Source organism: Hippopotamus amphibius, chromosome 1 (assembly GCF_030028045.1).
Source record: "Hippopotamus amphibius kiboko isolate mHipAmp2 chromosome 1, mHipAmp2.hap2, whole genome shotgun sequence".
Taxonomy (NCBI): Eukaryota; Metazoa; Chordata; class Mammalia; order Artiodactyla; family Hippopotamidae; genus Hippopotamus; species Hippopotamus amphibius.
Window position 1 is genome coordinate 110,639,612 of NC_080186.1, and position 25,755 is coordinate 110,665,366.

Sequence of the window (25,755 nt, forward strand, 5' to 3'; positions counted from 1 at the left end):
TTTTTTCTCCCATTCTGAGGGTTGTCTTTTCATCTTCTTAACTTTCAAGTTTCATTAGGTCCCATTTGTTTATTTTTGTTTTTATTTCCATTCCTCTTAGGAGGTGGGTCAAAAAGGATCTTGCTGTCATTTATGTCATGGAGTGTTCTGCCTATGTTTTCCTCTAAGAGTTTTATAGTGTCTGGCCTCATATTTAGGTCTTTAGTCTATTTCAAATTTATTTCTGTGTTTGGTGTTCTCATTTCATTCTTTTACATGTAGCTGTCCAGTTTTCCCAGCACCACTTATTGAAGAGGCTCTCTTTTCTCCATTGCATATTCTTGCCTCCTTTGTCAAAGATAAGGTGCCCGTATGTGCATGCGTTTACCTCTGGGCTTTCTATCCTGGTCCATTGATCTATATTTCTGTTTTTGTGCCAGTACCATACTGTCTTGACTACTGTAGCTTTGTAGACTCATCAAGAAGGTGAGTCAAAAATTATCCACGTTCTGGCTGTAGAATTTAGTTTAACTTTTAGAAAAGACAAATACATCATTTTCCAACATAATCTCCTTGCTTTTCAATACACTTTGTCCGTGTGTCAAAAAACTTTCATATTCCCTCATTAAAAAATGTTTTAGGCTGAGCTGCGAGCCACGAATGCACCACTGTCTTCACTTCTTCATCAGAAGTGAATCTTCGTCCTCATAGGGATGTTTTCAGGGCACCAAACAGGTGAAAGTTCAATGGAGCAAGATCAGAACTATAGGGAGGCCACTTTAACACCTCAAAACGAAGTAATCCATGATAGACTTAGGTTTCAAAAAGTGTCTGTGAGATGGGTACCCAAAACAACTCATGGAACAGCATAAACAGAAGTGCTTGGATATCTGCAAAGAAAATTTGGAGCGATACTCTAAGGAAGGTGAAAGTTTCTTAAAGAGAATCATTACTGGTGATGAGCTGTGGATTCATCACTATGAGCTTCAGAGTAAATGGAAGAGGATGGAATGGAAACATCCTCAACCACTGACCAAGAAAAAGTTCAAAACTCAACCATCATCAGGAAAATTGATGCTTACAATTTCCTGCGATTCCCAAGGGCCAATATTGGAACATTGCCAGGAAAAATGTTCAATAATCAACAGTGCTCGTTACAGTGAGATGTTTATTGAAGAGCTGAAGCCTAAACTTCAGATTAAATGCAGAGGACTGCTATCCAAGGGCATGGTAATCTTGCATGACAATGCACATCTGCACATTTCTGCCCACACTGTCGAGACTCTGCAAAAACTTCATATTTCATCAGGTCTTTTGACCAATTCTTTTTATTTATTTAATTATTTATTTATTTATTTATTTATTTATATATTTATTTTAATATTTTTAATTTTTTTAGAGCATTTATTGAAGTACAATAGACACACAATAAACTGTCTTTCTCCTTGGCAGCTTTCCTCCTTCATCCCTCTCAGACTTGCCCCCTGCACCCGCAGGCTGAGGCCGCCTCACTGTCTTGGATGGGGAGCTCAGAGCCGATCCAGGTGGTGCCCTCTTGGACTTTCTAGAACTTTTACCTGGTTCTAAATCCACTGCCAGAAGAAAGGTTTTGAAGAGCAGCCGATTGGAAAACTCTAGGTTCCTCTAGGATGAAAAACTTAGAAGTGGCATAAGAATTCTCGGTGGACCCACCACCTCCGGCCCCTGCGGCGGAATGCATCCTCAGCCAGACATTTATTGGGCACCTGCTGGATGCCAGGCCCTGCTCCGGGTGAGGGGCTGCCTGGTGCGCAAACTCCAGGTCGTGCCTCATGGAGCCCTTCTCTGGAAGTGCCGAGAGGAGGCAGCACGGTGGGGACACAGCCAGTTGCTGTCCTTTCCCCCACGCGACCACCCGGGCCTGCGGGTGGGGTGGGGTGAGGGGGGACCTGCAGTGAGCGCGAAGAGTGAGGCCGATCATGAGTGGGAAACGGGAGACTTGGGCCCGAGAGAGCCTGCAGTCGTCCCGCCTAGAGGGGCCGCTTTTGAGGCGGCCAGGAGCAGGCAAGGATGGTCGTGGGCCCGGCGTTGTTTCGTCAGAGCCCGCAGCTGACTCGGGCTCGGTGTCCACGGCCGGACGTTCCTGAGGGACGAGACTCAATGCCTCTGGCACCAGTGAGGTGGGACAAGATAGAGGCATGTGACTCTCTTTGCCGCTGGATTGGAAGGGACGGAGAATGCATTCTGATTCCAGGATGTTACAATAAAACCTCGCAAGCGCTTGTCTCTGTGGTGCAATCGGTTAGTGCGTTCGGCTGTTAACCGAAAGGTTGGTGGTTCGAGCCCACCCAGGGACGGACTTGGCTTGGCATCTGATTAGCGAGGTCTCAGCCGCCGCTTTTATGCGTCTGCCCTTGCAGTGCCTTCCCCCCGCGCCCCTCTCCCGGAACTCTCTGGGAACCTCCACCCAGCCGATCCCCAGCACGCTCTCTTTCCTCCCGGTTTTTAACCCTGGTGCCCCGGTCTCTTGGCACCACCTGGAGGGCTGCCCTCGCTAACTCATCCACCCTGTGCATTCCAGGGCAGCTGCCAGAGGATGAAGGCACAGGCACACGGGTGGGGGGAATCTCTTACTCAAGCTCTGACGTCGGCAATCAGGCTCTGTGCACCACCTGCGCGGCACCCCCAAAGCGGAGTATTCACTGCCCGGTCTCAGGGCGCCTGCACCCTTTCATTTGGGACTGTGGCTTTCGACTCAAAGTGATCTGCAGAGTCAATGCAATTCCTATTCAAATCTGTGTCTTCTGAAGTTCGTTACAGAAAAACCCGAACCAACTCTTTGGCCAACCCAATATAACTGAGTCCCTGCGTGGTACACTTGAAACTAACACAACACTGTAAATCAACTACACTTAAAAAAAAAAAAAATTACGTCATGGCCAATTTGGGAGGCAATGAGAAGAAGCCCTCGCTGGGGCCAGGGCACCTGCTGGGGTGTGATGAGGAGGGGACACAGGCTGGATTAGACAACAGTGAGGGCCTCACAAAGCTGCACTGGTGCAGGAGGCAACAGGCAGACCCAAAGATCTCTAAGTGGTGACGCACTGAAAGTGGTGGATAATCTAGCCCTCCAGGAAGAGCACCTACATCTCTAAACATGCCTAGAAAACTGCCATGCCTTGGTCTAAAGAGTACCTTAACTCCTTCCAGCTCCATCCCGAACTGGGGGAGAAAAAGAGATGGAGATGCCTGCAATCCTTCTCAGACATGATTCTCCTCACAGTGGCTGTTTTACAGTGGGCTCAACATGACGACTAAAAATAGCATAATCTGTCCTCAGGCCATTCCTCAAATCCTGGACTTCAGAGGACCCACACCCTTTCGTGGGTAACGCTTCATGACGTCACCACTGCCAGCACTCACTGGGCTGGCACCCCACCACACCGAGCCACAGACCAGGCCTTGACTGGATGACTAGGAAAACAGAATCACAGAAAATCTTTGCATTCCCCTCTGAGGAGCTGGATGGACCTCCTACATTACTGCCAACCCAAGACAAAGTTCAACTCCTTGCAAACGGGGCCCACATTATTTCAACCTGGGTATTTAATACAAGAACTCCCTGGTGGGTGAGCCCCTTCCTTGGTGGCATCTCAGAGCTGTGCTCCGTGCTGGATAAGTGGGTGCTGCCAGGAACCTTTTAGGAAGCTGCCTGTGCACCTAATGAACTCATTAGAAGGGTTTGCTCCTTCCTCTGTACTTAAGTCAACAATTACTGTTGTTTTGCCACCTTCAAAAAAAAAAATTTGTTTCTTCTGGTCCATTTCTCCATCTGTCTGGAAGGACGTCATCGTTGAGCTGTCAAGGAGAAAAACTACCATGGCTTCCAATTCTTTGATGAAACCTCAGATGCGTGGCCTTCTGGCCAAGCGTCTGCGATTTCATATGGTTGGAGCATTCATTGTCTCCCTGGGAGTTGCAACTTTGTGTAAGTTTGCTGTGGCTGAACCAAGAAAGAAGGCATATGCAGATTTCTACAGAAATTATGATTCCATGAAAGATTTTGAGGAGATGAGGAAGGCTGGTATCTTTCAGAGTGCAAAGTGATTTTGGAATATAAAGGCAGACTGTTCCTGAAGGAGCATTCTAAGTGCCATATAATTTCTTTGGGTTGAGTTCCATGGAAGTTTGGCACTTACCTGTGTTCCTGAACTGTGAAACTGTGAACTATGAATATCTGGGCTAAGGAATAGTTTCTCTTGATAAAAAAATGATTTAAAAAACTTTTGTTTTCTGCATTTTCTAATTGCTCGCTGTTAATCCCTTGCAATACGTTGTAGTTTTCATCTTTTTTTTTTTTTTTTCTTTTTGTATCTCTTAAAGTTCACTTGGGTCTTTTCTATGTTTCCCATGTGTCTACTGAACTGTTTGAAGTTACGGAATACAGTTGGAATAAATGTTTTAATGTCCTTCTCTGGTGTCAGCTCTGGGTTGTTTGCACATGATCGATGTGTCTCTGCATTATGGGTCATTTGCCCTGCCTGTTTGGATACCTCCGAATCTCTGATGGAATGCCAGATAGTGTGAATGTTGCCTTGTTGGATGATGGAGAGTTGTGTGTTCCTGTAAACGTTGGGCTTTCTTCAGGGATGCGTTCAAGTTACTTGCAAACAGTTTGATCCTTTCAGGTCGTGCTTTGATGATTCGCTAAGTGGTTCTGAGCAGCACTCAGCGTAGGGCTAACTAGTTGCCCTCCTGAGGCAAGACATTCCTGAGTACTCCACCCCACGCCCTCATGAATTGAGAGGTTTTGTCTGTCTGTTTTGTTTTGTTTTCTTCCTTGCAGTCTATCTGTTGGGGACAAGCACTATCTGTGTGAGTGCCAGGCACTGTTCTCTGATCCTGTCAAAGCTCTCCCCCTGACCTTGGGGAGTTTCCTGCCAGGGCTGCACTGATCAGTACTGTGCTGCACGCAGGAGGGATCTCCTCTGCAGTTCTCTCTGAGTTACTTCCAGCATCTCTCTCCCCCGGGGAGTCTGTTCTGTGGACCCTAGCTCCTTTGGCCTCCCTGGCATCCGGGTTCAGTATCCTCAACTCAGCAAGGTCCACCAGGCTGCTTTGCAGTTTGCCCTTGAGTGCCCTGCTTGGAAACTCTCTGCAGACAGTAAATTGGAGCCATTGTTTCTCATCTCTCCAGAACCACGCACTGTCCTTTTTCACCTGATGCCCCAGTCTCTTCAAAGTCTTTGTTTGATGTTTTCTGTTGTTGGCAGGAGGATAAACCGAGGTCGTTATGAGTGTGCATGGTGGGCCACCCCTACTTTGAAGTTCAAGTTGGAAACACCGGTGAAGATTGTGCAAGATTTTTGCAGAGCTCCACAGTCAGAATGAAATCCTGAAGTAGGAAAACCCCCTTGAAGCTTGAATGCGCAGAGAAACTCATATCTGCAGTGGCAGCAAAAGCCTGTGATTTGTGCCCGGCAAGAAAGAACCTGGTTAGGCGTAGGCCATGATGGAGACCTCGCGGTTTTCTTCGGAGAGTTTCGGGGTTACCTGCCACTCTTACCCGATGCGCCGGGGTTAACAACGAAAAAAAAAGGCAAAAAAAAAAAAAAAAACCACCAACACGCGCAGAAAATGTGGGTGAAGCAGGACGGTTACAGTTCTTGCGCAAGTCGCTTATTACGTTCTCTCCTCCAGGTGTATTGGATAGATCTGCCACTTAAGGACTCATTGTCAGGGGAGAGCGCGAACGCAGTCCCCCACTACCACAAATTTCGCAGTGGAGTTTCCCGCATTTGGGGACATCGCAGAGGTCAGCACACCCCCAGTGCAATGGGTTGAGCCTCGCCCTGGGGAAACCACCTTCGTGATCATGGTATCTCCCCTGCCAGGTAAGTATGAACGTTTCGCTCCCTGCCCCCGCACAGCCTTAGGCTCTTCCGCTGTACACACACGCTCACTTTGCCACAACCCCCACCCCAGCCCCTCCACCACCCCCCGCACCCCCTCCTCTTCCACGCCCCTCCAAACAACTCTCCTAAGAAAATCCGAGCAACATCTCCAGAACACTTTCACAGCCCGGGGAGTGGCTGGCCAGGAATGGCACCCCTGCACTGCAAGATTTACATAAGCCAAGCCCTATCCCTGACCTCTAAGGCTGCTCCTCTCCTCCCACCCACGCCGGGTCCCTGGGCCGTCATCTCCCCTCACCCCTGCCCAGACGACCAATGGGCGCATCGGCTGCCGAAAGGGGACGTGACGTCGTGATTTCTGCCCACGTAGGTAACGGACCTCTAAGCTTTCATCTGAAATACTGGCGGGTTCTGCCAGCCTCCTGGCATTCTTCCCTTCTGTCTTGCGTTACACATCGAGGAGGGGAATTCCGGGATCGTGTGTGACTGACCCAAAATGTTTGTTAGTAGTAAAGAAGTCATAAGGCAAGGGCTACAGGTATATATTTATAGGAACACAATGAAAGCACATGTCTGTGTCCTGTGCATAGACACACAGATTCAGGGTTGCCTCTCACAGTGCTGCTCGGTGTATTGTCTGTGCTCGTCCTTCCTGCTTGGTTCTCATGGTGCCCCAGGGACCGTGCTTTTGCTTTCCTCACCGAACAGAATACGAGAAATGAAGATTCTGAAAAAGAAGCGGATGACCAAAAGAAGGGGTTAGAAAGATGACGTGTTTGCTTGGAGAGTGCGGTTGGTTTGTTTGTTGATTTGTTTTCTCTTACTGGGTAAGACTGGTTCGCCCTGCGGGTGGGGGTGGGGGCCGGGGCCGCGGAGGCTGGAGAAGGAAGCCAGCTTGTGTTTTCAGACCAGAGAGCAAGGAGTGGAGTGACTGGATCCTTGAGGGTGCCTCTGGCTTAAGGGGGAAAGTGACTCTTGCGGAGAATCCTGGACGCAGAGGAACTCAGCACCCAGCCAACTTCCAGGAAGAAGCTTCCTTTCCTCCTCCCTGCTTTCTCCCTTTCCCCTCCTTTCTCTCTCTGCAGCCATCAGAAATAGACTCTGGCTCCTTTCCTCTGAAATATACTTTCTTCAAGGGATAGTGCTAGCTCAGAGACTCTCCAGCCAACTGGAGAACCAGGCTCTACAAACAGGGAGGAATAAGCAAGACCAATGGAAGGGAGCACACAGACCAAATGGGAAGGGCACGGGTGCCCCCTGCTGAGTGACAACCCCTGTGGCTCTGCACAGGTGACACTACTGGCCCTGGACACTAGACACCGCCAATGGCTCTGCGACTTCTGCTGCACCTGGTCGGTGTTAAACTAAGGATCTGGAGGTGGGGAGAGTCTTCTGTTGCACGGGACAGGAAGAATTTCCCCAGGGCCTACTCCTTGTGTCTCTCAACTCCTGTCAAATGCTGGGGTCATTGTTACTCATGGGGATTGGCCAGCTCTTGGTAATAGACCCACATCTTAGCCCCTAGGAAAACTGTGAAAGCCAGTATGTGATCCTTAAAAGTTGCGGAATGTGGGAAGCTCCTCATACACAGGCAGGGGGTTCAGATAAAACCCCCTGCAGCTAGCCCCGTGGAGAACATTGTAAATCCAGTGCCCAAGGCCATGCAACCCTGTCTCAAATATACACGCGTGTACCACCCAGCCTCGGAGCATACTAGATGTTTATCCCTGAGCCCAGGGTGAGGGTTTCAGCCTCTTATAAGGGGATGGTTTGGTACACCATCCAGTATTATTTACATTATCTCCACTGAGAATTGACAAGCTTGAAAGTTCACATTTCTGGGGCTAGAGTAATTGGTCTACAGCCATGGTAACAAATGGCCACCGATGTCCACTGTAGGAGTTTCCTGTTGCTACTGTAACACATTACCACACACTTAGTGAATTAAAACCACGCACATTTATTATCTTATGGTTCTGGAGATCAGAATTCCAAGATGCATCTCACTGGGCTAAAATCAATGTGACAGTGGGGTTGAGGTCCTTTCTGGAGGCTCTAGGGGAGGATCTCTTTCTTTGCCTTTTCCAGCCTCTGGAAGGTGCCCACATTCTACTCTCATAGCCCCCTTCCGTCTTCAGAGCCAGTCACGGCTGATCAAGTCATTCTCAGAACGCACTATTCTGACCCCAACTCTCCTTCCTCCCTCTTTCACTTACATGGACCCTTGGGATTCCAAGGGGCCCTCCAGGACAACCTCCCCATCTCAAGGGCCTGAATGTAATCACACCTGCAAAGTCTCTTTCGCCATGTCAGGTAGCATGTTCACACACTCTAGGGATCAGGATGTGGACCTCTTTGGGGAAGCATTATTCTGCCACCACAGCCCGTCTCCTCGGTGAACACATTTCTGCAAGCGTATCAGTCAGTGGTGGCCCCTGTCTTCTGAAAGTCATCCAGGTGAACGCAAGTCAGTCCACTGCCTTTGAGTGTCAGCCAGGCAACAGCTGTGCCTCATGTGGAGGCCTCTGAGTCAGAGAGAGAGAAGGAGGAAGTCTGTGAGGAGAGGAATCGAAGGGACCCAGTGCCTGGAAAGTTCCCAGGGAGCAGAGCTGAGGGCTGCAAGCGCCTTCATGGGAGGAGGAGGCTGTGGAGGGTGTTAGCACCTGAATGTATGTGCCCCCCCACCCCCACCCCCAAATTCATATCTGGAACCCTAATCCCTGTGGGACTGTATTTGGAGAAGGAGCCTTTAAGGAAGTCACTTAGATTAAATGCATCCATGGGCTTGGGGCCCTGATCAGGTAGGATTAGTGTTCTTACAGGAGGAGATACCAGAGAGCTTGGGCTCCTGCCCTACCCCAGCTCAAGCAAGGAGAAAAGGCCATGTGAGGACCCAGGGAGGCATCTGCTGTCTGCAAGCCAGGTAGAGAGCTCGCACCAGAAACTGCATTGGCAGGAACGTCAGTCTTGATCTTGGACTTCCAGCCCCCAGAATGTGTGCAAACAGAGTTCTGGTTAAGCCACCCGGTCTAGGGTAATTTCTTACGGCAGCCCAGGCTGACTAATACAGATGGTTACTTAGCCATTGGCCTAAGCTGCTTCTCCTACCTGGGCCTTTGTGGGATCTGCCCCAGTTTTGTTCATTTCCTGTAATTAGTACTCACAGCCTGCCCTGCCCTTCTTCAGGCTGGTCTGCGACTTTAGAATGAGGATTGAGCACCCGGTTTAGGATTTCAGAGTGTAATTTACTCCATGTAACAATGACCTGCACCAAGGATCTTCTTAGAGTTGTGTTGTTGTTGTTTTTAAACAAGTCTGACATCTTCCCAAATATCAACATAGCATGACTTGGACAACTGGATTGGGAGTCTGCAGAGTGACCCCATGACCCCACGTGGCCTGCATTTGCTCTTCTCCTGGGAGATTTCTGTGCTTCGGACTCTACAGAACCACAGGCAAGGGTTTGGCTGCTGGTGAGGAATCTGTGCCCAGCTCTGGGGAAACCGAGGGACAAAGGAAAGTATCCCCCAAATCAGGGCGTGTAAGAGGGCTGGGTGCGGGGAGTGATGAGAGGCTGCTCTTGTGGGAATAAAGGAGGATGAGAGGGAGGTGGGGGGGGTGTGTGTCCAGCATGAGGTCAGGCGAAGTTCACGAGAGGGCAGCTGCCATTCTGGGACCAGAGACGAGCGCCTCCTTGGCATTCACGCTCTTCCTCTGCCTCCAGTTTCCGCTCCTCGGCCCCCTCCTCCCCTAGCATCTCCCCAGGCTTGTTTTCTTCCCACGCCTCCTCCTCGTCCCTGCTCCTCCTGCTCCCATCCTCCCCACGCCTCCCCCACGCGACGAAGCAGGCCAGCCAAGGAAGGGGCTGCCCCCGTCTGAGAGGACCATGAGGGAGTGTCTTCCACCAGCCTGAGAAGCAGGGACACATTTCTCTCTGGTCAGAACCTGGTTTGGAGGAGACAGGGCAAGATGGCCTCCGCCTGAGGAGCTCAGCCTCCACAGCCCGCCCAGGCAGCACGGGCCTTAGGCCAACCCGGGGATGTGTGAGCAAAAGTCAGGGAGCTCTCTACACAGAAGGCCAGCATCTGGTCCACAAGATCCCAGAGAAGTTAACTGCTCGGTGCCTGCCTTCTTCACAAGGCAAGTTCCAGGGGAAGGACCACGTCGCCCCCTCCTGGCGGCCTGGCCAAGGCGCACGGCGCTCCCTTTGTTCAGGCGAGGGTAGGTTTGAGGGAACCCACCCATCTGCTGTTCCATGCAGAGCAGCTGCAGGTTCCTGGTCCAAAGTTAGTGGGGTCCCAGGTGCACCGACTCCACCGTCACTTCCTCCACCACAGGCTCTTCGTCAAGGATGAGATTTCTCCCAGATAGTCAGCCTGGGGGGAGGGGGGAGGGGGAAGCAACATCTGGGAAAAGAAGCTGAATCTAAACCGACCAGCTCCTGTGCATTAGCAAGCTCATCGATGGAACACGTCTAGGTGCTGATGTGACTTGGTCTTGCTTTGCTGTGCTACGTGGCACCTTCATATCCTGTCTTCATTTTACTAAACTTTGTTGAAAGGAGACAAGTTTTGGGGTTTTTTCCCCTCAGTTCCAATATTAGTTGGCACCTTAGTTAACAGTGTTGCCAACAGTGGAGTAACGCCCCCTCTAGGTTGTCCCTGTTGTGATTCCCCAAACCTGTGCAGGTATTGCATTACACAGAAAAAGAAACTTTGCCAGTGTGATTGGGCTAAAGCCCTTGAGGTGAGGAAATTATATTCGACCACTCAGGTGGGCCCCCTGTAATTGCACACGGCCTTCCTGAAAGCTGGGAAGCAGAAAAGGTCAGGATGATGCAAAGTGAGAGGATTCTACTTGCTGCTGCTGGTTTTGAAGATGGGTAAAGAGGGCACAAGCCAAGGAATGTGGGGGGCCTCTAAAACCTTTGTAGAAATGACGGGGAAACGCATTATCCCCTAGAACCTGCAGAAGGTAAGGCAGCCCTGTCGACCTTTTGATTTTATCCCAGTGAGACCTTTGTTGGACTCCTAACCAACAGAACTGTAATATAATACATAGGTGTTCTTTGAAGCCACTAAACGTCTGGTCACTCTTTACAGCACACATAGAATGCCAATTCTGTAAGTGTCTAGCGCATTCACTTTAGCAGGAATAAGTTGGAGACATAATGAACCCTGTGTAAGTCTGCAGGGTGTGTGTCTACCTCAGGTGGACCGGTCAAGAGATATTGGTACCTGTTTGCAGCCTTACATTAGGTATCTTTCTTCCTTTCCCTTTTCCCCTAAAGGACGCGCACCCTATTTCCCGCACAGGTGTACCCAGCATGGTTCTCATTTGAATTACAGCAAACTGGAAGACATTGGTGGTGACACAGGTTGATTTCATTTGCTTTGTAAATGGATTCTATCATGTAGAGGGAAAGAATGTAATTTATGGAAAGTTAAATAGTGTAGAATCCTCCTTTCCAAAGATACATTTTTTGCAACTTTTTTTGGTTTTGGTTTTGTTTTTTTTTACACTAAGGTGAAGAACTACTGTTCAAAGGGTGAAACACAAGAATGGCTTTTAGGAATTTTCCCCCAAGGTAATTTGTGACTGGATCCTGTTGCCAAAACTTGGCCTCTGTTCTCAGGTGCCGAATAGAAAGGTGGAGACAGAGTTTTGGGTGGAGCAGAAGAGTAGCTTCTACTGCTTTGCCAGGCAGAGGGGGCTACAGCGGGCTAATGTCCTCAAGACCGTGTGACCCACCCTGGAGGGGGTAGCGAGGAGTCTTCTAGTGTTGGAGGAGCAGGGCGTGGTCAGCTGGTGGACATTTCTGGGATTGGTTGGCATCAAGGGGAAGTTTCCAGCATCATCCCCCTTCTGGTGTCAGCCTGTCTAGGCTCTATGTGCTTGTGGTCAGCAGTTTTCATCTGGTGGCCGTCTGCGTCCTATAGAAACAACTTAGGGATGTGTGCCAAGCCTTTATCTATATCTTTCAGGAAACTGGGAGTTTGGTGATTCTGTGATGTGGCAGAGTTATTATCTAAATTGTTACCAGTTCCCCAGCTCAACAGCTCTTCTTTGTTTCTACATCTTCACACTTCCCAGTCATTAACTCTTGAGCCAGCATTTTGCTTCCAAAGACAAGGACACAGGGGCTTGTCCGTGGTTTCAGTCCTGACCAGGTCTGAGATTTAGACAATACGTGTGCTGTTGTTTTCATAAATGCTGTGTGCATAAAATGAAGTTCTCAACAGCATTATTTGAGTTCTCCAGGGATTAATGATTGTATCATCAATGCCTTCCAGCCCTGGTGGCACGGGGATGAGGGGATGCTTGATTAGCTCAGAGCAAGAGGTCCTCAAATGTTCCTACTTTAAGTAATACATCATAGTTTGGCTGACTTGTCATCCATTCTTCTGATTCTGCCAGTGAGTTCCTCTGTAGTGACAGCCAAAGGCACTTATGTACAATATGTTTAGTGTAAAAGCAGAAGCTGAGGTTACTTCAACTATTACGAAAACGGGGCGTGTGTCTACCTCAGGCACGAGTCCTTTGCTGGATGTTTTTGTAAATTGGTGGTGGTGGTGACAATGGCTGAGTTTTTTTTGTTTTTTATTTCATTTTTTATCTTTATTTTATTTATTTATTTTTGGCCGTGCGGGAGGGGCCTGTGGGATCTTAATTCCCCTGCCAGGGGTTGAGCCTGTGCTGCCTGCAGGGGGTGCTCAGAGTTTAAACACTGGACAGCCAGGGAAGTCCTTGAGTTTTTTCTTCATGTTGTTGTCTATTTTAATGTTTCAACTGTTACCAGGAAATAATTGTGGAGCAAGTGCTTGATGTTAATCCTGGGCTGCAAAAGAACATAACTAAGGACTTTTCCCAGGGAACGCTTTGAGATCTTTATGTCAATTTGTGGTGACATCCACTTTTCAATTACAGTTTCTTAATTAAGGCAAGCAAGCTTATTTATAGGTTTGAATCAGTCTTATCGCAAAGGACGTTTTAAACTGTGCTCTGCAGCCCACCCGCATCAGAAACATGTGGTTGTGCTTCTGTGAAAAATGCAGGTTCTGGGGCCCCACACCAACTAAATCTCTGGGGATTGGAGCCCAGGAAGTAGCTTCTTTACTGTCCACTGCTGATTCTAAGGCGCTCTAATTGTAAGAACTACCTTTTAATATTTTTAGGTAGGGGATTCTTACAAAATGACAAGAGGGTAAATCATTTTTTTACACTTAGACTTGAAGCATTAGACAGTGAGGTGAGCTCTTAGTGACAGTTTGTCTTTCCTATTCTTCCCCACTCAGCCTAGGGACACGTGCAGAAAGGAGAAACAAAGTAGGGGAAGAAAAACATTTCTTTATACACATTTTGCTATAATAGCCACGAAAAAGATTGTTTCATTTCCTCTCACTGAGCCTGCCCACCCGTTATGTTGGCCTTTTACATATCGCTGTAGCAATATGTACAAATACACATCACACGTTTATTCACACACACACACATTCGAGAGCACTGTGAAGACACAGACTAGGCTTTCGCACAACCACTCACGTCCCTTAAGAATGGTCACGGCTTTGCTGTACACAAGACTTTCAACGGGCTTGGTGAGGCCATTCGTCCCCAAGTCCCAGAGAGAAGTTAGGATGACAACATCGGACAGTACATTTCAAGTGAGGTCAGTATACTCTTTGGAGATCATGAAAGAATAGAAATAGGTGGTCTAGGCTAAGCATGAGATGGCATCTGGAAGTCATCCCTTTCACCATGTGGATTCAAAGCTCTCAGGTGCTGCCGTGTAGACGGACCCCCAGGGTAACTGTGACCCAGCTGCACTGGCCCGGGTCAGGTCGTCGGGCCCCTGCCAACACCGTCCTGCAGGGCACTGCTGCTCAGTGCTGTGCTTTTAGATCTGCCGTGGAGCTCCAGTGTCGGGACCACATGCTCCACTGCTGGGGAGCAGGGCCCATCTCCCCTGAGTTGACCCTCTGGGGGTAGGTGATGAGGGGTGAGAAACGTGCTGTTGCTGGTTCCCATGCCCCTGGGGCGCTCACAGGCAGTGTCACAAGGTCCTTACACACTGTGCCTGTTTTGCTTCGTGCTGGGCCCAGTGGTCCTTGGCTGGTTATTCCTCAACCGCAGGAAAGCCCCTCTGCCTTTCACCCTGCCCCCGCAGGCCACATCTGTGACTCCTTCCAGACCCTCCAGCAGGTGTGGAGGAGGGGGGCCCAGATCCTCCTCAGCAGACAGGGAGCTGTGAAGAAGGGGGGCAGGCCCCCCCTTCCTGCTGTTTGAAGGACCTCCGGTGGCTTCGCTTCTTGCCTGGCTCCTGGAAGGCAAGGGTCACAGGGCTGGAGTGCGTGGCAGAGCCCTTAGGGATTTCAGCTGGAGGCCAAAAGAACACAATCAAATTAAGAGTCCACTATCAGGCCCTGCTGGTGGCTGAGGCTGGAGCGAGCGCTGAGTGGTGACAGCAGCCAGGAGCACGGTGAGAGCCTGTCAAGAGGATGAGCTGAGGGGTGGGCTGAGGTCTGGAGGAGCAACTGGTGCCACCAGGTTAGAGGACAAGCTTCCCACCACCTCCTGTGGTCATGTCTCTGCTCAAAGCCACTGCCCACTGGGTGGCCGGATCCTACCACACCCTCTTCAGGGGCCAGTTCCCTCTCCAATTCACTTTGGAGCAAAAGGGTGGTTTTTTATGATTTCCCAGGAAAAGAAGTGCTTAGTAGGAAACATGTGCATACAGACATGGTCTTTTGTAGGAAGGAGAGGCTGTTTTCTAGACTGATACCAGCCTTGGGAGTTTTGGGTTGGTGGGTCTGGGTAGCTCTGTTCTCTCCACCTTCTCTCTTTGATTCTCCAGTTGGTGACTGGTGTGGCCAGGGAGGAAAGTTTACCATCCACCAATGGAAAGATGACTGAGCTGAGCCTGAAGGCTCCGGTTTCCTTCCCTGAGGACTCTGTTCTCACTGCAGAGCTGAGGCGTGGACTCCAGGCTCGGACTCTAGAAGTTAGAGGTGGGTCCTGTCTCGGGAAGTGCAAGCAGGCAAGTCACACAGTTGGGTATCAGAGCCTCCCTGTGTTGCTCACTCTGTGTCTCCAAACACACTGTCTCAACCCAGCAGAAAACCCTGAGGACTTGAGTCCTGGGCCTAAAGCCTGTTGGGCCGAATGCCTGGCTTTTGAGGGGCTCCTCTGCGTGGGTTCTTTGCATGCATTTCGCATGCCCTGGCTGCAGCTGTTCAGGAGGCTCTCCTCCCTAAATAGCGGCTGCTGCGGTGTGGTCAGGACAAGGGCGTGTGGAAGGGACGGCCTCCAAGTGTCAGCAGCCTGGGGGAGAGTGCGGGGAGGAAGGCCACCTCGGGAAGCGGCTGGGGGAGGCCCTGCAGACCTGGCTCTACCACTTGCCAATCACAGGACCAGGGCACAGAAGTCAGCAGGCAGCATGTGAGCAGGTTAAGGATGGATGAGAGAGAGGATTCTGGGGACCATAGCTGGTTAGATGTGCAGTGAGGAAAGCTACTCTCTGAGCTCAGATGCAGCTGCAAAGGGAGGAGAATAGTACTTACCCCCCTGCCTTGTTGACTGTAAGGAGCAAGTGGAGGGAAGCAGACCAAGGTGCTTTGAAAATTTTGAAGCTCTGCCCAAGGGCAACTTTCATATTCTCCCTAATTTATGACCAGAAATAGGAAGCCGAGGGCCTCTCCTACCGCTTCCGTGGGCAGTGGAGCTGAGCCTGTGTTCCAGCCGCTCCCCCAGGCAGTCGTTAATGCAGATGGACTCCTCCAGGCGCTGGCGCAGGTTCTGGATTTCACCAAGATGCTCATGTAGCAGGTCAGTCCCTGCAGCCACCCAGCAGGGCAGGAGGAGGTTGGAGATGAGAAGCTGGCCCCCTGCCTTTGGAGCCCACGTTAGGGGCTGGGGCTCTGCCAGCAAGATCCCTAAACATCACTGTCCTCTCACAGGGGCATCTAGAAGCTCAGGTGACTTGTTTAAAGAGTCAGTTGGCTTCAAACACAGGACAGCTGATGCTAACCAAGCCCCATGGGCCTCCTCCATACAGGGGTGTGTGTAAGGGAGTTGTAAGTGCACATGTACAGTTACTAGGGTAGGTGCTAAGTGTCAGGGGTTTCACATGGTTTAAAAAAAATCACTGAAGGGACTCTCTTGGTGGCGCAGTGGTTAAGAATCCCCCTGCCAGTTCGGGGACATGGGTTCGATCCCTGGTCTGGGAAGATCCCACATGCAACTAAGCCCATGCACCACAACTACTGAGCCCATGTGCCACAAGTACTGAAGCCCATACGCCTAGAGCCCCTGCTCTGCAACATGAGAAGCCACCACAATGAGAAGCCCACGTGCAGTAACAAAGACCCAATGCAGCCAATCAATAAATACATTAATAAATAAATTTTTAAAAAATCACTGAAGGCTGTGGAAGTCGGCCTAGCACTTGCTAAACGTCTGGCCATCTCCTGAGCTAAGTTTGCACGTAATGAGGCAGGCCTCTCCTCTGCCCTACTACCTTTCCTCTTACTGACCCTTGACTGAACATTTGTTAGCAAGGGACAAAGACCTTCCTCCACCCTTAGAGAGAAGGCCTAAGGTAAAAGTTAGGTCCTCACGTCAGCTCATCCTATGTGGTTAATGACTACTACTCAATGCTTCCCTCAAATTACTTTTAACGTGAAAGGAAGAAAGCCCACTTAACTGTTTCCACAGGGACATGTCAGGTGGTGTCCACTGCAGAGGAGCTGGAGTGATTGTACTACTGCCTTCCCTTAGTGTTTCAACGAACCGTTCCATTGCCTCGTCAAGGCCAGTGCCTTTGGTGGCTGAAGTTTTCAATACTTGCCATTCTTAGTCCTCCAAGCTGGTAACCCAAGTGAATATGCCATCTCCAAGGGAGACATGGCCTGGCCCATGTCTTTTTTACTAGCAAACAGCTCTAAAATGGCTTTTCTCTGCTCTTCTTCCTCCAACACAGAAACTAACTCTGATTTAGAAAAGCCAATTAGGTCTCGGTCACAACTGTCCACCACACGAATGGCTGCATCTGTGTTTGCCTAATAACATCTCCAGTAGGGCCTGCTCCTTGTCAGTATGGCACCGATCCAGGGGTCTGAAAGCTGATTAGAGAGTTGGGAAAAACACCCCCAAGAAAAGAAAAAGGATGCAGAAAAGAGCAGTGGGAGGGTTGCCAATGACAGACTACGTCAACTGCCTCATTTTGCTTTAGACACAGCCTTTTTCTGAAGATCACAGTTCTCTTGCTGTTGGCACTGAGCTGCATCCCAGCGTTCTCCCGTACAGCTACACCTGTCCAGGTGGTGAGATGCCTCTTGGACCTGACCAGGGGAGCTAGGAGTGAGAGGGAGAGTTTGAATTGGGTTTTCTCCACAAGGCATGTTTATGGGGTGGGGATCTGTGTAGAAACGCCTCCCTTTCTGTACAACTCCTGACTGATGGAAGAATGTTCTGTGACTGTTGGTGCCTGGCATTCTGGAAGGGTCTGAGAGTGGGCTGCGAGGGGCCCAGGCTGCAGGGACAGAGAAGGACATGAATGTGAGAGCGCAGAGGTGGCCGCGGACTTGCTCCTACCCCTGCTCAGCACCGAGGCCCTGGGCAGGGAGGATAACGGATGCACTCAGGAAGGACTAAGCACTGAAAGGGCCCTTTCCTTTTATCCCCACGCCGTGAGCCAGACACCAGAGGAGAAATGGAAGGTCGGCCCAGGTAGGAAGGGGGTGGTTCCTCAACGAGATTTCACTTCACAGGCTGAGCTGCTCGGCTTTGTGCTTTACCTGTGGGTTTGGATCTGGGCTGATACCCGCAGGAGCCCGGGGAGAGGTCCCCACATATGCTCTCTGCCGAAGGCCACATCCTGTCCCATGGCCACTGCTGCCCAGCGCTGTGCTGCCCCTGGAGGAGAGTGGGGCTGGGCGGGGTTGGGCCCCCATCCTGGGAAAGGAGACATTTCTCCTTGAGAGGCCACCTTGCCAAGGGACTTGCTGTACTTAAGCTGCGTCATCCTTGTTGCCACTGGGGATTCCTAGGCTGTTTCTTTAATGGTTCGGCCTTTCCTTGCGTGAGAATCTCCTTCAGATTTTTGTCTGGAATGCAGTTTCTTGTGCCGTCTCCCCAGAAGTTTTTAACAGTCCCATAGTGACCGTGACGTAGTGTTCTATAGGGTGCAGCTAGTGCCCAGGGATTGGAGCCTGTCTGCTGCATGATATCACAGTTACTCATCCAAGGTTAATACTATTTTCTCTCTTTTACATTGTACAGTGTTCTCTATTAAACTTGCGATCCATATGTTCCAAGGGGGTAATGAAATCACCATGTAAAGCAAGCTAGGTGCATGGTGGAGTTGGTATTTGCATCTTGGACTGCTTTTCCTAGGACTGTGCTTTCATTGCTTTTGCACAGACCTAGGGTAGAAACTGATCGGAATTAGGGTAGAGAGTAGATGACACTGGTAAAAGTTAGTAACTCCTGGTAACTAGCAGTACATAAATACTGCTTGACAAGTATTTACTGAATGTTCTATGTGGCAGGCTCTTGAGCAGGCACTGGGGAGGAGGGGGGAACAAGGCACGCAGAGCACCTGCTCTCAGGAAGATGACCCATAACACAGGAGCCAGATGTTTATAGAGAATCACATATATATTGATATATTTTTTAAATTAATGACGATGATGTATTTAATACTCATGGGTACCTTGGTCCCATTGTGTCAGCCAGGATTGATAACTGAGTATCAACAGAAGACTATTGAACAGCCATAAAATTATTTTTGGAGAATGTCCTTCAGTTTTTTTTTTTTTTAATTACTTGACATTTTTTGGCTGCATTGGGTCTTTGTTGCTACTTATGGGCTTTATTTCTAGTTGTGGCTAGCGGGGCTACTTCATTGCAGTGTGCAGGCTTCCCATTGCGGTGGCTTCTCTTGCCGCAGAGCACAGGCTCTAGACGTATGGGCTTCAGTAGATGTGGCTCGAGGGCTCTAGAGCACAGCCTTAGGAGTTGTGGCGCACCGGCTTAGTTGCTCTGCAGCATGTGGTATCTTCCCCACCCAGGGATTGAACCCGTGTTTCCTGCATTGGCAGGTGGATTCGTAACCACTGTGTAACCAGGGAAGTCCCCCTTCAGATATTTTTGTCTTACTAATGGAAATACGTATGTTTGATCTAATGTCCCCTGAAATTCAACCATGGGTTCCTGGTGCTTTTGGACAGAAAGGCTTATGGTCAAGGTTTGTGTGGTGACTCTGCTGCCACCAAGTGGTGTGGGCATGTAGGGAACATCTCCATACAGATCTCAGCTTCCTCGTCAGGAAGATGAGGTTATTCAGGTTCTCCAAACTCCCTTCTTGCTGAATTTTTTTCCGAGGGCACGAGAGACTGAGATGCATGTTAAATGTGCGCTGGGACCCGCAGCCAAGAGCTGACCTTGGTCCCTTCTCTGTGTGTCCCCTACAGGAGCCTCAACTGAGCTCACACACCAAAAACACAGAAATGAGGGAGGAGATGGAAGAAAGAAAATCAACTGGTCTGAAGGATGAGAAAAATCCAGAGAAAAACAAGGTAATGGTATGGGAGGTGGTTGCCAAGGGAGGTGAGACGAAGGACAAGCTGAGTCCAGAAACATCAAGGGATAGTGAGGCGTGCACAGAGCATCGTCCAGGTCCTCAAGGAGCACCTCAGCTGAGCAGGGAGGACTGGGAGAGTAAGTTACTCCACAGTGAACTTGCGCACCTGCCGAGGAGATCCACAGGATGGTTCAGGGTTGGCTTATACTTCTGGGAAGCACCAACTCCAAGGGGAAGAGGATGGGACCTCGATGCTCTGTCCTAGACCCCCCAAACTCAAACTTGGAGCTTCCCAGTGGTGGATGCCCTCCCAAGTAAGTGTTCTCTAAGACGGATAAATAGTGTGTGGAGAAGAATTCGAGATATTCATTCTTCCCAGGGACCAGGCTAATGGGACCCTTGTTTCTGAAGCAGAGAGAGTAATAATATTCTTCTGCATTTACCGTTTCAAAGGCTTTACATACAACGTCTCTGAACTATATGTTGAGTGCTTAATTTGCCTTATGTTGTGTTAACAATTTGGAGTTCCTATATGAGTAATATTTCCATGAGGAGATTAAAGCAGTGAGAGGAAGAATACAAGTGCATAGTTTCAACAAAACGTGGTGGCCCTCAGTTGGGATTTTGTGGCAGCCCAGAGGATGGGAGGGGAGGCCAAGGACTTCTCTTCCTAATGACAGAGTGAACCATTGAGAGGAATCCCTGAGGACAGTTGTGTCTTCATCAGAGTCACCACGGGCAGGTGTCCTAGGATGAGGATAGCGTAGGGAAGGCTCCTATTAAGGAAAGGGATGCTACATCCTGGGAGAAAGCAGAGCATCCCTGACAGGACAGTTGGACAGAAATGTCGTTAAGATGAGTGGAGACTTGCAAGCATGTTTATTCAGTCAGTGAACAAATATTGCCGAGAGCCTCCTCGGTTCTTGACTCAGTGCCAGGAGTCATGCACACAGATGAATCAAATGTTGTCCCAAACTTCATGGAGCTCTCCATCGAGTAACAACAAAATCATGAGAGGTGTAGTGATGGTGGGCTCATTGGAAGAGATGATCAGCGCTGCTTAGGGATGACCTCATGGGTGGTCCTGGTCCCCCTTCTCTTTTTTCCAACAGCTACATGGTCTCTCCTGGCCCAAGAACCCTGGTTCTCAGCCAGATTTCAGCTTCTCAGGATACAACTCACACCTGGGCTCCATGTTGGCTCAAGGCATTCAACACTGTCACGGTCTTCAGAGATAACTGCTAATATCTGTAGCTACTGACTATGTCCTGGGCAGCTGGAGAGACAACGAGGCAAGTTTGATTTGTCTTATAGGTTCATCCTTGTCATCATGATGCGTGATTAGCTGTTTCCTCTCAAAGTTAAATACTCTCCAGTCTTCAAGATTCTCTCTCCATATCAAAAATCATTTAAATATCAGCCATATTTCTAGACTTGTAGAATTTGGTGTTTTATCTCTAATTGTAGATCAAATAACTAAAGTGAAAAGGAGTAAAGCAAACTCCAAGTTTGCAGTGAGATGTAGGATGGTCTGGGATTGAAATCCTGGCTTTTGCTATTCAGATGGTTGATAAACCCAATGACTTTTGTTTTCTTAAAAACAGAATTACCTAACACTCCCGAATTCCCTCCTCTTCTTTGTCCTATCAAGTTCTATGAAATATAACATTTCTGCTCGTCTACATGACTTGGATTCTCAGTTAGTTGAGCTCCATGAAGATATTACTGAGCCCTTGTGAGTAAATCACTATGGTCATTCCATTGGAGGATACAAAAGGAGGATACATAAATCTTTACTGAAAGAAGTTGAAAGGTGATGGTGCCCAGCTCAGCCTGGGTGTCTGTAGGTGAGAACATCAATAGCAGACAGCAATAGCCTCATCCTGATCAAAGGGAAGATGTGAACAGGAGCAATGACAGCACCTGGCTTTCTCCCTCCTGAAGAGTCAGGTCACAAAGCACCTAGAGAGTCTCCTCCAGAAAGTGTCCTGGGTACCAACTGTCATATTTGACTGTCACAAATTCTTGGCATGGGCTCCCTCACTGTGTTTCCTTTCCAAGATTCTGTTTAGATGGTAGCAAATTCAAGAGAAAAAGCAGAGGGTTGGACTTGAAAAGAATGAATAATGTGTGCTTGGGCAATGAATCTTTAAAAGATCAAGATCCCACTCAGAAAGTGAGGTTTTAGGGAATGCAGTGCATGGGTGGGGTTTAGTGTCATACAGTGAGAGAAAATTTATTGCCTTTAGAGGCATCTAATGACTTGTGAAGGCAGCACATTCCTCAAATAACCCAAATGATAACCCTTCCTACCAAATGACAAAGAGAGCCTTTCACTTCCACTGGTCTTATGGAAACAAGGGGCCCTTAATGCACTTAAATTAGATAAGCTTGAAAATGACTCTTCCTCTAGGGCCATGGAATGAAACAGATCCCATGGTCGGTGACCTAGGAAGAGGCAGAGCAGGTTTTATGACAATAGCCACAGGTGGTGGAGAAAAATGTCTTGAGCTTTTGGAGCTGCAAATGAGTTCGCTCAGAAGAACCTTCCATGTAACAAAAACATGTTTAGCAAAATTTTGTATCCCATGGACACTAAATGTTCAGCCCATTATCTGCAATCATCCTGTACATAATTAACCTGTATTGTCTTGGACCACCAAGGACCTTTGAGAGGAGTTCAGGAACCTGCACATCAGCACACATACCTGAAATGGAAATGGCATATTTTTTTCACAAGCTAAAAATAATAAAGTTATTTCTCATTTTCAAATTATAGTCTTTGACCTAACTGAAGAGTTGACTACCAAAATATTAACGGGTGATCATGCTCACTAATATGCAGCTTTACACACAGCTTATGATGATTTTGATAAACAACAATGTAAAGCAATTGTTTGTACAGATTGCCACAATGTCATCCTGGAATGTCAATGGAAGTAGTGAGTGACATTATATCACCTGTCAGACCCCCCACAGGAAACAGGTAAAAAGGACGGGGTCAGCCAGCTCACTGTATACAATGGTATGTAATGTACATAACTCTTAAATTGGTTGATCATAAACCACTGAGAGTAAATCTATGTTTATACTGAGTTTTGGGTCCAGTCAAATAGGCAGAACATTCAGAAACAACTGTTTGGACTGTGAAAAGAATGGAAATAAATTCTTTGCTCATGAGTTAGAAGACTCACTATTTTTGAGGTGTCAATTTTCCCCAGTTTGATTCAGTGCAATCCAACTAATAAACACAGTGAGCACCTTTGATGGTAACTGATCAGCTGATTTTAAAATGAATTTGTAAATGCACAAGACATAGCAGAGTCAAAACACTTTCTATAAAATGAGGAAAAAAGTTGGATGGCTAACTCTACCTGGTTTCAAGAACTATTTTCAAGTTGTAGTAATCAAATCACTATGGTATTCTGTAGTGGTCAGTCAACAGATTAATGGAAGAGAATAAAGAGTCCCCAAATAAACCCATATTTATAAAGAGCCTGACCTTTTTTGACCAATGAAAAAAGGTAATCCAGAAAAGACACTCTTTTCAACAAATGGTGAAGAAATCTTTCAAATGGTGATGATCTCTTTCAACCTTTTCAGCTAGTGGATATCTATATCCATATGAAAAGTAGTTAACTAAATGAGCAGAATCCATATCTCACACCATGTACAATAAGTAACTCAAGATAGATCATAGATCTAAATATAAACCTGAAAACTGTAAAACTTGTAGAAGAAAACATCGAGGAAAGTAGTTGTGACTTCAGCTTAGACAGAGATTTCTTAGCTCAATACCAAAGATATAATCAATAGAACAATACGTTGATAAAAAAGACTTCATAACCATTGAAAACTTTTGGTCTTTAAAAGGCACTAGGGGGCTTCTCTGGTGGCCCATTGGTAAAGAATCTGCCTTCCAATGCATGGGACACAAGTTCAATCCCTGGTCCGGGAACTAAGATCCCACATACCATGGGACAACGAAGCCCACGAGCTGCAACTACTGAGCATGCAAGCCACAACTAGAGAGCCAGTGTGCCACAACTACAGAGCCCACATGCCCTAACTACTGAGCCCACACACCACAACTAGAGAGAGAAGCCCACATGCCACAACAAAGAACCTGTGCGCCACAACAAAAGATCCTGTATGCCACAGTAAAGATCCCGTATGCCCCAGCTAAGATCCAGTGCAGCTAAATCAACACATATTTAAAAGGCACTGGTAAGTAATGGCAAGTCAAGCCACAGTTAGTAAAAAATATTTATAAATTGTATATCCTATAGAGGACTTATACCCAGACTATACAGAAACTCTTAAAACTGAAAAAGAAGACAAAGAGATCAACTTTACATTGGGGAAAAGATTTGTAGAGTAATTCTGGAAACAGGCAATGTAAGTCCTCCACCTAACTCTTCTCTTGTAAAACTGCTTTGATGAATCAAGAACATTCAAATTTCTATATATCTTTTAGAATTAGCTTATAAATGTCTACCAAAATATCTTCTGGAAGTTTGATTGGGTTTGTAGAGATCTGTTGATTAATTTGGTGAGAATTGACATTTAAAACATTGAGTCATCTAATCTACAAGTTTCCCATTTATTTTTCTCCATTTATTCAGTTCTTTAATTTGTCAAAGTAATGTTCTGGGTTTTCATTATACTGTTCTTACACATGTTTTGTACGATAAGACAGTGCAATAAAAAAATTGGTCGGGGGTTGGGGTGGGATGAATTGGAAGATTGAGATTGCCATATATACATTACTAATAAGAAAATAATTATCAAATTGTACACTTTAAATATATGCAGTTTATTGTGTGTCTATTGTACTTCAATAAATGCTCTAAAAAATTAAAAATATTAAAATAAATAAATTAATTTAAAAAAAGAATTGGTCAAAAGACCTGATGAAATATGAAGTTTTTGCAGAGTCTCGACAGTGTGGGCAGAAATGTGCAGATGTGCATTGTCATGCAAGATTACCATGCCCTTGGATAGCAGTCCTCTGCATTTAATCTGAAGTTTAGGCTTCAGCTCTTCAATAAACATCTCACTGTAACGAGCACTGTTGATTATTGAACATTTTTCCTGGCAATGTTCCAATATTGGCCCTTGGGAATCGCAGGAAATTGTAAGCATCAATTTTCCTGATGATGGTTGAGTTTTGAACTTTTTCTTGGTCAGTGGTTGAGGATGTTTCCATTCCATCCTCTTCCATTTACTCTGAAGCTCGTAGTGATGAATCCACAGCTCATCACCAGTAATGATTCTCTTTAAGAAACTTTCACCTTCCTTAGAGTATCGCTCCAAATTTTCTTTGCAGATATCCAAGCACTTCTGTTTATGCTGTTCCATGAGTTGTTTTGGGTACCCATCTCACAGACACTTTTTGAAACCTAAGTCTATCATGGATTACTTCGTTTTGAGGTGTTAAAGTGGCCTCCCTATAGTTCTGATCTTGCTCCATTGAACTTTCACCTGTTTGGTGCCCTGAAAACATCCCTATGAGGACGAAGATTCACTTCTGATGAAGAAGTGAAGACAGTGGTGCATTCGTGGCTCGCAGCTCAGCCTAAAACATTTTTTAATGAGGGAATATGAAAGTTTTTTGACACACGGACAAAGTGTATTGAAAAGCAAGGAGATTATGTTGGAAAATGATGTATTTGTCTTTTCTAAAAGTTAAACTAAATTCTACAGCCAGAACGTGGATAATTTTTGACTCACCTTCTTGATGAGTCTACAAAGCTACAGTAGTCAAGACAGTATGGTACTGGCACAAAAACAGAAATATAGATCAATGGACCAGGATAGAAAGCCCAGAGGTAAACGCATGCACATACGGGCACCTTATCTTTGACAAAGGAGGCAAGAATATGCAATGGAGAAAAGAGAGCCTCTTCAATAAGTGGTGCTGGGAAAACTGGACAGCTACATGTAAAAGAATGAAATGAGAACACCAAACACAGAAATAAATTTGAAATAGACTAAAGACCTAAATATGAGGCCAGACACTATAAAACTCTTAGAGGAAAACATAGGCAGAACACTCCATGACATAAATGACAGCAAGATCCTTTTTGACCCACCTCCTAAGAGGAATGGAAATAAAAACAAAAATAAACAAATGGGACCTAATGAAACTTGAAAGTTAAGAAGATGAAAAGACAACCCTCAGAATGGGAGAAAAAATTTGCAAATGAAGCAACTAACAAAGGATTAACCTCCAAAATATACAAGCAGCTCATGCAGCTCAATATCAGAAAAACAAACAACCCAATCCAAAAATGGGCAGAA

The 25,755-nt window shown here is 47.4% G+C and overlaps 1 protein-coding gene and 2 non-coding genes across 3 annotated transcripts; 2 read left to right on the plus strand and 1 right to left on the minus strand.

Moving 5' to 3' along the window:
- The first annotated feature begins 2,241 nt into the window (after positions 1-2,241).
- Positions 2,242-2,315, plus strand: TRNAN-GUU (transfer RNA asparagine (anticodon GUU)). The gene has a single exon. It is a non-coding gene; the product is annotated as a tRNA-Asn (tRNA).
- Positions 2,316-3,837: 1,522 nt separating this feature from the next.
- On the plus strand, positions 3,838-4,078 carry LOC130844830 (cytochrome c oxidase subunit 6C-like). Its single transcript, XM_057721080.1, has one exon. It carries the CDS (start codon positions 3,838-3,840, stop codon positions 4,063-4,065), a length of 228 nt encoding a protein of 75 aa, XP_057577063.1. The 3' UTR covers positions 4,066-4,078.
- A 1,617-nt stretch (positions 4,079-5,695) lies between these two features.
- Positions 5,696-5,860, minus strand: LOC130843661 (U1 spliceosomal RNA). The gene has a single exon (XR_009051083.1). It is a non-coding gene; the product is annotated as a U1 spliceosomal RNA (small nuclear RNA).
- Positions 5,861-25,755: the final 19,895 nt, after the last annotated feature.